At 36.5% G+C, this 13,738-nt stretch overlaps 1 protein-coding gene across 1 annotated transcript in view; it reads left to right on the forward strand.

Moving 5' to 3' along the window:
• Window positions 1-894: 894 nt before the first annotated feature.
• Window positions 895-13,738, forward strand: part of LOC127832637 (ATP-binding cassette sub-family F member 3-like) — a 36,831-nt gene continuing 23,987 nt past the window's right edge. Inside the window, exons 1-4 of the mRNA XM_052358200.1 lie at window positions 895-1,005; window positions 3,584-3,728; window positions 5,849-5,987; window positions 12,101-12,201. Of these exons, the coding sequence (XP_052214160.1) occupies window positions 933-1,005; window positions 3,584-3,728; window positions 5,849-5,987; window positions 12,101-12,201 (458 nt within the window). The 5' untranslated portion in view covers window positions 895-932. The remainder of the gene's footprint in view (window positions 1,006-3,583; window positions 3,729-5,848; window positions 5,988-12,100; window positions 12,202-13,738) is intronic.

Raw genomic sequence — 13,738 nt, forward strand, 5'->3', positions numbered from 1 at the left:
ATATTTCATATAAACCTTTCACGTCCGAATAGCTTAAACTGGTGTTATTCGTCACAGATATTACGTCACAGAAATACGTCATTAATTGCGTAATCAATTGAATGGAAATAAAATTACGGAAATCTGGTTCAGTCAAATTTTAGAGAAAGAACAAAACAAAGATAAACAAAACAAAGTAAGATATATATTATAGACGTTAATACACGGCTGAGCCGTGCCGGGAAGTGATAATTGGCCCCAGGTCGCAAACGGCCCTCGGGCTTAAGTATTGTGCTGATGCTTGTCGATGATGATCAGGACTCGAGCTTTTTTTCTTCTTGTTTCGGTTGGTCTTCATCGGTAGCGGATGGTGCACGGTACGATCGGTTGGCAACCTGAGTCCCACATGGACAGCATGTTTCATTTAAGGCTGGCATTTTGACTTTTAAGTTATGAAAACGCAATACGAGGTAACACCTTCCGCGCCTGAGGCTGCATTATTCGAGTGCCTAGAGGGTGTCGCACCACTCCTATCTAATTAATTTACTTCACTCACGAAATTTGCTGAAAGATTTCAATATTTGTGTAGTATTGCGAGTTTATTAGGAGAAAACCCCAACTGTCCGCCATGCGGACAGCCCACCAAACTCGAACCCTTAAGTAAATGTTTGATCCCTACTGTAACCATCTAAATTGGCGGTACAAAATGACTCGTAGAAGCATTAAAAAAAAGTCCTTTGAATCCACAGCTAAAAAAGTAGGTAAGTCAGCTTAACAGATGTTTTCGTGATTTTTATACGCGATTAATTTCCCCCTTAAATAAAGATACACAATGACATATAGAACTCTTCAAAATCTATATTAAATATTATTTTGTTATTCATTTAGGACCGATTTTTACACCGTACACGTTTGCGTTACTTACAACTTTAATTATTTTCGACACCGGTAAAATGGCAGCCTACGAAGAATTTCTCACCGGTTGTTTTCCGTCAATTGATTCAGAACTCGTTAGCTATGTTGGAGGTGAATATATATTCTTTCTCTTGATTTTCTATACGTTTGTTATTCTTTGAATAATCGTTGAAAATGCTGATTTTTCTTATTTTTATCTTTCAATAAGTCATTGTTTACTAATGTCGACTTGTCATTTTTGACATGTGCTTTAATTATGAACAAGAAAAATCCAGAAGCATGACATTTTTTATTGAAAATTGTTAAACAAATAGACCAGTTTATATTCTTGATTTCATGCTCAAACAAAGTAGTTTTGCTTTCACAAAGAAGCTTTCCTTATGTATAACACTCGACCTCACTTGACTTGCATTTTAGCTATTTAACAGCAGTATTTAACTTACTTGACAGTATGTAATAATGTTTAAGGTAAAACAATCAAACATTAAAACTAAAACGCTTAAAAATAGTATATGATAATTTTCCCTATGTTTCTGAAAAAAAAACTATTGTTCAAAGTGAGAACTTGAGGGGGAATTTCCGGGTGCTGGAGGTTTCGGTAAATGACAAGTAGGGTTAATTGATTTATATAGTAAATGCCGTGGAGGGTTCGGTAAATTGGTTTTTATAGAGGTGGTATACCTACAACGAGGTGTTAATGACACCTATTATTGGCTTACAATAACATCAGGGGCATTTATTTGCAAACTGTGGATTAATTTTGAGTTGAGTAATTAATGCTATGCCTACGGTAAAGAATTAAGGGGAATGAATGAGCTACCTCTGAAAAACGAATTCTGTTAGGAAATTGTAGGTAAATTGACAATTTAAATAACGCAACTTTTATTTAAATAACATAATAGTAATAATAAATAATGATTTATGGCGGAATCAATGTAAGATCTTCAATTAAGTTTAATGCAATTTAAAAAAGGTTCTTGTAAACTATTGTAGACATGATTTAATAACAATGATTTCAGTTTAAATATAAAACGCAATAGTATTTTAGACCACCGATAAACACTCAATTTCTCAATATATAAACATGAGGTAGTTTGCCAACATAATGAATATGTTGCCCAGCTCTTTCCACGTGGAGGCCACCTCTTGTAAGAGCCAAATGTTGAATTTTATATTACATGTTTTATTATTTCTTTCTGGTTGAGGAAAAAAAACAAACAACAATATATAAAATCTAATACGTGTACGTAATTAATAAAAAGTAATATAATGATACGCGTTATGTTTTATAATTTTGTTAAGTGCGCTTGCCATTGAACGTTGAGTTAAGCGAAGAGATACACATAATTGAAAACTGATAAAAATGACATCTAACACAACACAAGCAGAATGAATACACTGTGTAATAGCAAGCTGCTGTGATGATCACTATCTTATCAGCTTAATACACAGGCACCTGGCTACTGTACTGGAACAATAGGTTTTAAGGCCAAAATAACTGATATCATTTTTTGCCTGAACAAATCCGTTGAATAAAAAAATAATAACTGATTGACTTTGTAATCCGTTTTTTATATTTTTTATAATTACCCAATTACATAATAATTTTATTTTTACCACAAATAAACCTCCTTTGATGTCACCACCAGTATTTTTTTGTAAACATGATTAAAGAAGGAAAACGTTTGTTTATTTCACACTTTGAAAGTTACTGATCGTGTATGTAAAAACTCGGCCACCAGTGTTAAAGCATGTTCACAATCTAAACATACATATTTAGATTATTTTAAGAATAATGCCTTACGTGCTGACCTGATTGTAGGAAAAAGAAGCGAGAAATTTATTTATTTAAGAAACAAATATATTTGATATTAGTATTTTAAACCACCGAAAATTTCTCATAATATAAACATGAAGAAGTTTGCCAACATGATGAATATGTTGCCCAGCTCTTGCCACGTGGAGGCCACCTCTTGTAAGAGCCACATTATTTATTTTTTTATCTGATACGCTTTAATTAAGATTTTTCATCTAATTGTTTTAAAACATATATTAAAAACAGAACAATCATGACCTAAAGATAAACTTTTAATATATAATTTACCTCCCTTGATTGGAATATTAAAAGGTTGCAAGCCTGGATAATTAAAGTTAACACTTTGCAAACATCTCTAAATTGATAAAATCAACTCCGTACATTTAAACAGATAGTTTAATTAGTGCCAAACAACTCAATTAATGTGCACACTTATCGACAAAAGGTGCGATAATCCCTATTGATACCAATTTACCGAAACCTCCACGGCATTTACTATATAAATCAATTTACCGAACTTGTCATTTACCGAAACCTCCATAACTCGAATTCCCCCCCCCTACTTTTGGATTTCTAGAATAGACACTGACACATTCAAAAAAGTAAAAGCTAAAAAATAAACTTATTTCTATAATATGATAATAGTTGCTACCAAAGATACCGACCAAAGCTTTTTTGATAACTATGTAATTTAATACATACATCATGGATTTTGGTAATATTGCCATTTGCGAAAACTTGCAGCCAGAACTTATTTGTCACCATTTTCGACAGTGACTATCAACAGCTGAAACCCTGGTGATTTAAGCACAAAACTATTTTTAGTTGCTCTGGCCAAAGACAAATACAACACTGAGAACATTTTTGTTGCAGGTATGCTGGAAGACAATGATGTGGTGTCATCTTCAAATGTAATGTATGAGGCAATAGGGCCCTTTCTAGAGCAAATAGACGACTCAAAGACAGAGGATGACATCAAACATATCTGCGATCGACTGTATGCTCTCATTAGCAAAAGGTAAGTATATTTTCTAATTGTTAAAATCATATTAAACATTTATTGGATTTTGGAAGTTATAACTAAACATTTCTGTTCTGCATGTACAAATTGCAACCACATATCAAAATGTACATTAATTGTTAGTAGTAGTTTTATTTTAGCACTGATACTCACATCATGGTAAAATAAAAACAAATAGATAGCCTGATTAACCCCCGCCTTAGGCGGAGGGATATTGTTTTGGAATTGTCCGTCCGGCCGGCACTTTTGTGTCCGGAGCTATATCTTGGAAGTGCTTTGGCAGATTTCATTGAAACTTGGTATGAGTATATATATATATGGATAATAGGATGATGCACGCCAAATGGCATTGTACACCATCGGATAATAACGGAGTTATGGCCCTTTGTATCTTGAAAAAATGCTTTTTTTGTGTGTCCGGAGCCATATCTTGGAAGTGCTTTGACGGATTTTATTGAAACTTGGTATGAGTATATATATGGATAAGAGGATGATGCACTCCAAATGGCATTGTACACCATTGGATAATAACGGAGTTTTGGCCCTTTGTATCTTGAAAGAATGCTTTTTTTGTGTGTCCGAAGCCATATATTGTAAGTGCTTTGACGGATTATTGAAACTTGTATACATATGGATAAGGGGATGATGCACATTGGCCTTGTCCATCTGTCCAGAATACTTTTGTGTCTAGAAGTATAATGGCGGGAGATATCAATTCAATGAATCTGCTTGTGTTATGATATGTGTTGTTCTAAAGATCAGGTTGTATTATGGACACACTTACGGTGGTTGGGAGGGGCCTGGTCCAGGCAAATGATCTCCACTCTTAATTTCAAGCAGTTTAAATCAGGGTTATAATGAAACTTGGTGATAATGTATGTCAGAATAATAACATGGTTAAGGTAACTGGTTTATTAGCACTTTAGCAGCCAGATCAATTGTGGCCCTTGAATGGAAAAAAAGAAATGGTGAAGGTTGATTAGAAGCCAGATCAAATGTTTCAGAATTGCGGCCCTTGAATGGAAAAAAGACCAATCAGCCTTGTCAACTCTCTTAACTCTGACATATTAAATCTGAGTGATTGTCATGAAAAATTGTCAATAATGTTTGTGGGCATGATATCTTAGCCAAGTTGAATAACCAGAGTGCTTGAAGTCTGAATGTTGGCCCTTGAGTGTCCCTCTTGGGAAAAGGTGGTCACGGGTTGGATCCCCAAGCTGTGGAAGCGTTCTTTAGATCTCCCCCATAGACACCAAGTACTAGTTCTAGTCCCAGGAAACCAACTTGAGAGCCTTTCAAATAATTCTAAGGTTTTCTATGCAATCAAGTGAAAATAAATAGGTTTAAACTTACACTCTTACTCAAACAATTCAAAAAGGATTCTAATAGGATCATATTAAAACGTAGAGACAATAACCAGCTGAAAGAAACCTGTGAATTATGGCTTTCAATTATCCTAAGTAAGGCAAAGTAATGTTGTACACTCTCTAACTCAAGATTAATTCAACAATACCATTATTAATTCTGGTTACACCTGTCATTGGCTTCCTCCAGAAGAATGGTTTGTTCATACACCAGAATAGTTAAATCATATCATCACGAGATCTGGTGGTGATGTTTGTGGGCATATCATTGAACTTTGCCACTTTGATTACCAGTCATATTGCCTCCAGCATTTCCTTAATGATGGCAATTGAATTATGCTAAAATGGCAAAATTATTATTTTCAGCTCTCTTACTTAAGATAGTTTGAGTCAGTTCATCATGAAACTTGGTGGTCATGTTAAGAGCATATGAACTTTACAAAGGTTGATTATCACACAGGTTGATTATCAACCAGAATCTCCTGAATTATCTCTGTTGAATTTTGCAAAAATGGTTCAACTCAGATCATCATGAATTATCATTAAGATTGCCTGAAGCACTTCTGAATTATGGATCTTGAATGGAAAAAATGGAGAATTAACCTGCTCTCTCCTTTATTAGTTGTAATAAGATCAACATGAAACTTGATACTAATGTTTATGTGTTGCTGCACAATATCTCTGCCAGGTTTGGAAACCTTTGAGAGCGTCTAATTGCCAATGCCTTCATCAATGTGCATGGTTTTGTTGTAGTGTGGACACGAGCGTGCAGTCTAACGGACCTAACAAGATCCTGGGTGCCCCAGTGCACCTCAGCTCTCTGTTACAGGAGACCAACGCGCCTGGAACTGACACCAGCAGTATATGGATCAGCAAACGGGACAGTAACGCAGTGAGTAACATGGTCAGGACATGTTGCCTAATTGGAGAACATAGGCAGTACCTGTAGCCACATCAGCAAGCGTGACAGAAACATAGTCAGAGAACATATTGCCACATCAGGGGACATAGTCAGTACATGTAGCCACATCAGAGATCATAGTCAGTACATGTAGCGACATCCAGGAACATAGTCAGTATATGTAGCCACATCAGAGAGTTAGTAAGTACATGTAGACACATCAGTGAACATAATCAGTACATGTAGCTGCATCTCAGAACATAGGCATTACCTGTACATGTAGGTACCTATAAGAACGTAGTCAGTACATGCAGCCACATCAGAGAACATAGTCAGTACATGTAGCCACATCAGCGAACATAGTCAGTACATGTAGCCACATCAGAGAACATAGTCAGTACATGAAGCCCAGCGCTTCCAATAATAGCGTCCGGGCGTAAATTACGCCCCAAAACAACAGTCGTACGGCCGTTTTACAAAGTGTGGAATGTTCAAGTCACTTGGACGTCCAATGATCTGCATTTATACTGTTGTCTAATACATGAGAGGTACAAATCACAACAGTAAATCTGGTCATTCACTCTGTTAACTCCGCGCTTAATTGCCATAAAAGCGACATGGGGCAATAGATCATCCACTGATAAGAGATATCAGAGTATCGAATAATAAAGTCACATTACACAGCCATCTATGCTGACATGGATGCAACACAAGAAATACTCAGGTAACTTTTCAATCGCCAAACTGTGCTGTTCTGCATCCAATAGGTAACGAGAATGCATATGATTCATTACTGGTGACCATAATTTTTTATTGGCCTCAGTCATGAAAGCATTTATCGCAGATTAATTAACAAGGAATCATAGTCTTAAAATTAACGTAATATCCAACGGTAATTGAGCAGTACATTAAAAACGGTGTCGGGCATCATCATATCACCTTTTTACCATAAACAATTACTGTAAACAATTGTTTCTTATTAGAAGTTAAATGCAAATGGTGAGCAATTAATTACTTATGGCGAGTAAGATGCAAAACAATACCCGTTACAAATTTTATGCAGTAACAATACACATGTAGTCCCTTTGTATGCATCTACACCATTCACTTTACATGTTTGCCAGTAACTCAGTAAAAGCAGGATTTTAGAATGAAAAAATTACATCGGAATTAATGCAAGCAATGAGAAAGTATTGACCAATGGAAATTATAGAAAACAATACGTCAATTTATTAACAATAATTAAACTCGATGCTCGCACATTGAATCACTTGATTGAGAATTATCCCATCCAACAATTCACTTCGCGTATGCACTTGCCTAAAATAAAGGACGTTTGTGTTTATAAAATTCTTAAACACATAAGCGTCTATACTGGTTATGTGTTGATTTGAACATTGAAATTGTAATTATACTGGATTATAGGGTAATAGATAGAGTTGGAACATGTACGTTTCCAGCGATCAGCACGGTAGGGATTACTAAAATATTCATTGAAATAAAATTGGGACTTCTTACTTTATTATGCCCCCCTTCGAAGAAGAGGGGGTATATTGCTTTGCTCATGTCGGTAGGTCGGTCGGGATTCGTCCACCAGATGGTTGTCAGACGATAACTCAAGAACGCTTGGGCCTAGGATCATGAAACTTCATAGGTACATTGATCATGACTTGCAGATGACCCCTATTGATTTTTTAGGTCACTAGGTCAAAGGTCAAGGTCACGGTGACCCGAAATAGTAAAATGGTATCCGGATGATAACTCAAGAACGCAAATGCCTAGGATCATGAAACTTCATGGGTAGATTGATCATGACTCGCAGATGACCCCTATTGAATTTGAGGTAACTAGGTCAAAGGTCAAGGTCACGGTGATTCGAAATACACTTCAAAACCGATAAGCCGAAGTCACCGTTATTTCGAAGTATTATTCGGGTCCCGATTTTGGTTCTTCTTTGTTTAATGTAAAATTTCATTGTTAATCCGAACTTCGTTAAACCGAAGAAATCATTATTTCGAAGTGATTCAGTCGGTTCCAACACTATAATTCGCACCTTATTATCAATCTTTAATCCGAAGTCAAAACTGCAAAAACTGAGCGTATTTTCACACCTTGTCGTGGCGCGTCAAAAGCCGATAATTACACGTTTGTCGTCTGTGCGAAAGCTGGTGTTCAGAGAGACATTGCGTATTGGTAAAAAAAAGTTTATTCATTTCCGAAAATGTATTCATAAGTTTGTATGTCTGATAATTTGTGCTATTCGTTATATTTTATATGTTCTGTAATAAAACATAAATAAAAACAAGAAAAGAATCTTTTTATTCCTCCGTTTGTTACAAGTGGAAATATATTGCTATATGACTAGTTTACGCTTTTAAGTTAGCAACGTTCTATTTTAACAGAATCAACAAAGTTTTCTGTCAAATGTTTATTTCGAATTATCGTTAACCGGAAGTTTTTTAACGGTCCCGACGACTTCGAAATAACGGTGTTGAAGTGTAGTAAAATGGTTTCCGGATGATAACTCAAGAACCCATACGCCGAGGATCATAAAACTTCATGTGTAGATTGATCATGACTCGCAGATGATCCCTATTGATTTTCAGGTCACTAGGTCAAAGGTCAAGGTCATGGTGACCCGAAATAGTAAAATGGTTTCCGGCTGATAACTCAAGAACGCATACGCCTAGGATCATGAAACTTTATGGGTAGATTGATCATGACTCGCAGATGACCCCTATTGATTTTCAGGTCACTAGGTCAACGGTCAAGGTCACGGTGACCCGAATATAGTAGAATGGTTTTCGGATTATAACTCAAGAACGCATACGCCTAGGATCATGAAACTTCATAGGTACATGGATCATGACTGGCAGATGACCCCTATTGATTTTCAGGTCACTAGGTTAAAGGTCAAGGTCACGGTGACCTGAAATAGTTAAATGGTTTCCGGATGATAACTCAAGAACGCAAACGCCTAGGATCATGAAACTTCATGGGTAGATTGATCATGACTGGCAGATGACCCCTCCCAATTTTTATGCTCCCCTTCGAAGAAGAGGGGGTATATTGCTTTGCTCATGTCGGTCTGTCTGTCGGTCCGTCCACCAGGTGGTTGTCAGACGATACCTCAAGAACGCTTGGGTCCAGGATCATGAAACTTTATTGGTACATTGATCATGACTCGCAGATGACCCCTATTGATTTTGAGGTCACTAGATCAAAGGTCAAGGTCACGGTGACCCGAAATAGTAAAATGGTTTCCGGATGATAACTCAAGAACGCTTAGGCCTAGGATCATGAAACTTGATAGGTAGATTGATCATGACTTGCAGATGACCCCTATTGATTTTCAGGTCACTAGGTCAAAGGTCAAGGTCACAGTGACCCGAAATAGTAAAATGGTTTTCGGATGATAACTCAAGAACGCTTAGGCCTAGGATCATGAAACTTGATAGGTAGATTGATCATGACTCGCAGATGACCCCTATTGATTTTCAGGTCACTAGGTCAAAGGTCAAGATCACAGTGACCCGAAATAGTAAAATGGTTTCCGGATGATAACTCAAGAACGCTTAGGCCTAGGATCATGAAACTTGATAGGTAGATTGATCATGACTCACAGATGACCCCTATTGATTTTCAGGTCAAAGGTCAAGGTCATGATGACCCAAAATAGTAAAATGGTTTCCGGATGATAACTGAAGAACGCTTATTCCTAGGATCATGAAACTTGATAGGTAGATTGATCATGAGTCACAGATGACCCCTATTGATTTTCAGGTCACTAGGTCAAAGGTCAAGGTCACGGTGACCCGAAATAGTAAAATGGTGTCTGGATGATAACTCAAGAACGCTTATGGCTAGGATCATTAAACTTCATAGGTACATGGATCATGACTGGCAGATGACCCCTATTGATTTTCAGGTCACTAGGTCAAAGGTCAAGGTCACAGTGACAAAAAACATATTCACACAATGGCTCTCACTACAACGGAGAGCCCATATGGGGGGCATGCATGTTTTACAAACAGCCCTTGTCATCTTGGACTTCCAAATTTTAATGCTTGGAAGTCAGGATTTCCAACTTTTGAAAGCTAGTGGAAGCGTTGATGTAGCCACATCAGAGAACATAGTCAGTACATGAAGCCGCATCAGAGAACATAGTCAGTACATGTAGCCACATCAGAGAACATAGTCAGTACATGTAGCCACATCAGAGAACATAGTCAGTACATGTAGCCACATCATAGAACATAGTCAGCACATGAAGCCACATCAGGGAACATGGTCAGTACATGTAGCCGCATCTCAGAAAATAATCATTACATGTAGGTACCTATGAGAACGTAGTCAGTACTTGTAGCCACATCAGAGAACATGGTCATTACATGTAGCCACATTAGATAACACAGGGGTTCTGAAATACGCTGTCTGAGTTGTCCGAGTCGTCAATTTCCCCTTCCGGACAAGCAGTTTTTGAAAGCTGACTTGTCCGGGGACAAGTAAAATTTCCGTGGTAATTTTTTTTTTGAGAACGAAACTACTCTATTTTCCGAAAATCAAAAACGAAAGTTTATATAAATAGCATATGATTAATCTGCGGGATGGCACACTTTTTCAACTGGAGGTAGGTTATTTTCCGATAATAATTATTTAATGTAGTAAACCAGTCCACGAGTATATATATATAGCAACAGCCAATCACGCATAAGAAAACAATTTTAATAGAGAAACCAGCACACATGTGTATAGCAACAGCCAATCACGCATTAGATAACACTTTTCGTACATTGCAAATGGCCGCATACATGTTCTAACGACCTGCATTCGATTTTTATATAATAAAACCACTTCAACGTCAAGCCATGACGCTAATCAGACCAATGATAAAATCAGTTCGGCGTCGGAAAAGAAGAGAAAAGCCAAGTATGAATATGATAAACAAACGACGCCAAGCGAAAACGAGAATTTGTTGAGTCTTGGCTAATTGATTTTCCTTGGCTTGAACACGTTGCCGATGTGTGTTAATGTAAACTTTGTCAGGAGTTTCCTTTATTCGCGGATAATTATATACTTATAATTAACGGAGATTATTTTATTTCAAGTTAATTGTCTTGTCATGTTGAGATTATTAAATATCCGAGATGGTATCATGTGTGACTTAAACGTGATCTTATTATATGCACATCTTGCTTGTATTTTTTGTTCATGTGAATTTTCCAGTTAACTATGTTTATAATTTAAAATAGAAGTTAACAAAAGTGTATGCTTGTATTATTTGCTTAATTAGTAATGACATTTTCCTTTATCTATCTTAAAAGTACGGACAAGTACTTCTTTGGTACGGACAAGTGAATTTGTGGGTCCAACTTGTCCGTGGACAAGTAGACTCTTAAAATATTTCAAAACCCCTGGATAACATAGTCAGTACATGAAGCCACATCAGAGAACATAGTCAGTACATGTAGGCCCAACAGGGACCTGAGGCTTGTTTAATATCATACATTTTGTTTTATTGATATAAGATAACAATACAGTTTCCAATCGATCATAAGTGCAACACAGTATTTTAACATTGACTATTCATGGAACAGTTCTACTTTTACCAATCACACATTTGGGCTTATTTGCGTAATGTTATGTTAAAGTATTGCATGTTGCAACACTTAATCATCATTACAACTACATAATCATTGCAAGGTTTTCCTGTAACAACGCCATATCTTTGTTACTGATAAAGATATTCAATGAAAACTTCAAACATGTGAACAGAGACATTTTCCACCAAGGTTCAAAACTCGTACAAGTATAAAAGCAGATTATGACAGAATGTTTTAAGCGTGTTCCACACAGAAGCAAAGTGACATTGGCTACATGCAACCAGCATAAAACCAGGCCAGTCTTCCTGTTACTCTCATACTGTTCAGGTTTTATGCTGTTTGCTGCTCATCAGTATCTGAGGGTTGGAAATGAAGGCTTTATAACTTGAATCTAGTTAGAAATGTCTTAAATTTATATGATGTTCTAGGGACTAGAAATGCGTCAGAGTGTGTTCTGAGTGGAAAAAGGGTTCACATGAGGGATGTATGTTCTCGTTTCAGCAAGTGGACTCCAAGCAGTTGGCCAAGGCTGAGGCACAACTCCTCAAGAAACAGAAGAAACAGGCTGACAAAGACTCCTCTGCCAAGAAACCTCAGAATGGGTACGCTCTCAACATTCCTATTACATCTGTGCTTATTCTCATGGTTCCTGTAACATCTGTGCTTACTGTAATATGGATCATAGATGGATGCATTCTTATGGTTCCTGTAACATCTTTGCTTACTATAATATTGATCATGAATGGATACATTCTTATGGTTCCTGTAACATCTTTGCTTACTGTAATTGTGGATCATAGACGGATACATTCTTATGGTTCCTGTACCATCTGTGCTTACTGTAATATGGATCATAGATGGATACATTCTTATGGTTCCTGTAACATCTGTGCTTACTGTAATATGGATCATGAATGGATACATTCTTATGGTTCTTGTACCATCTTTGCTTACTCTATTATGGATCATAGATGGATGCATTCTTATGGTTCCTGTTACATCTGTGCTTACTGTAATATGGATCATAGATGGATACATTCTTATGATTCCCATAACATCTGTGCTTACTGTAATATGAATCATGAATGGATACATTCTTATGGTACCTGTAACATCTGTGCTTACTGTGATATGAATCATAGATGGATACATTCTTATGGTTCCTGTAACATCTGTGCTTACTGTAAATATGGATCATAGATGGATACATTCTTATGTTTCCTGTAATATCCGTGCTTACTGTAATATGAATCATAGATGGATACATTCTTATGGTTCATGTAACATCTTTGCTTACTGTAATATGGATCATAGATGGATGCATTCTTATGGTACCTGTAACATCTGTGCCTACTGTAATATGGATCATAGATGGATACATTCTTATGTTTCCTGTAACATCTGTGCTTACTGTAATATGGATCATGAATGGGTACATTCTTATGTTTCCTGTAACATCTGTGCTTACTGTAATATGGATCATGAATGGATACATTCTTATGGTACCTGTAACATCTGTGCTTACTGTAATATGGATCATAGATTGATACATTCTTATGTTTCCTGTAACATCTATGCTTACTGCAATATGGATCATAGATGGATGCATTCTTATGTTTCCTGTAACATCTGTGCCTACTGTAATATGGATCATAGATGGATACATTCTTATGTTTCCTGTAACATCTGTGCTTACTGTAATATGGATCACGAATGGGTACATTCTTATGTTTCCTGTAACATCTGTGCTTACTGTGATATGAATCATAGATGGATACATTCTTATGGTACCTGTAACATCTGTGCTTACTGTAATATGGATCATAGATTGATACATTCTTATGTTTCCTGTAACATCTATGCTTACTGCAATATGGATCATAGATGGATACATTCTTATGGTTCATGTAACATCTTTGCTAACTGTAAATATGGATCAAGAATGGATACATTCTTATGGTTCCTGTAACACCTGTGACTATTTAAAATGGATCTGGTTTTTTTAATGAAGTGATGAATGACTTAAATATGTGCTACATTTAAAAAAGGACTCATAAACAAATAAACCACAGAATTGGTACGCTCTTATCTGGTGCAAACCATGGATCAAATTTTTCTTTAGCCAAATTTACTGTAGAA

This window comes from Dreissena polymorpha, chromosome 5 (assembly GCF_020536995.1).
Source record: "Dreissena polymorpha isolate Duluth1 chromosome 5, UMN_Dpol_1.0, whole genome shotgun sequence".
In the NCBI taxonomy this organism is placed as follows: Eukaryota; Metazoa; Mollusca; class Bivalvia; order Myida; family Dreissenidae; genus Dreissena; species Dreissena polymorpha.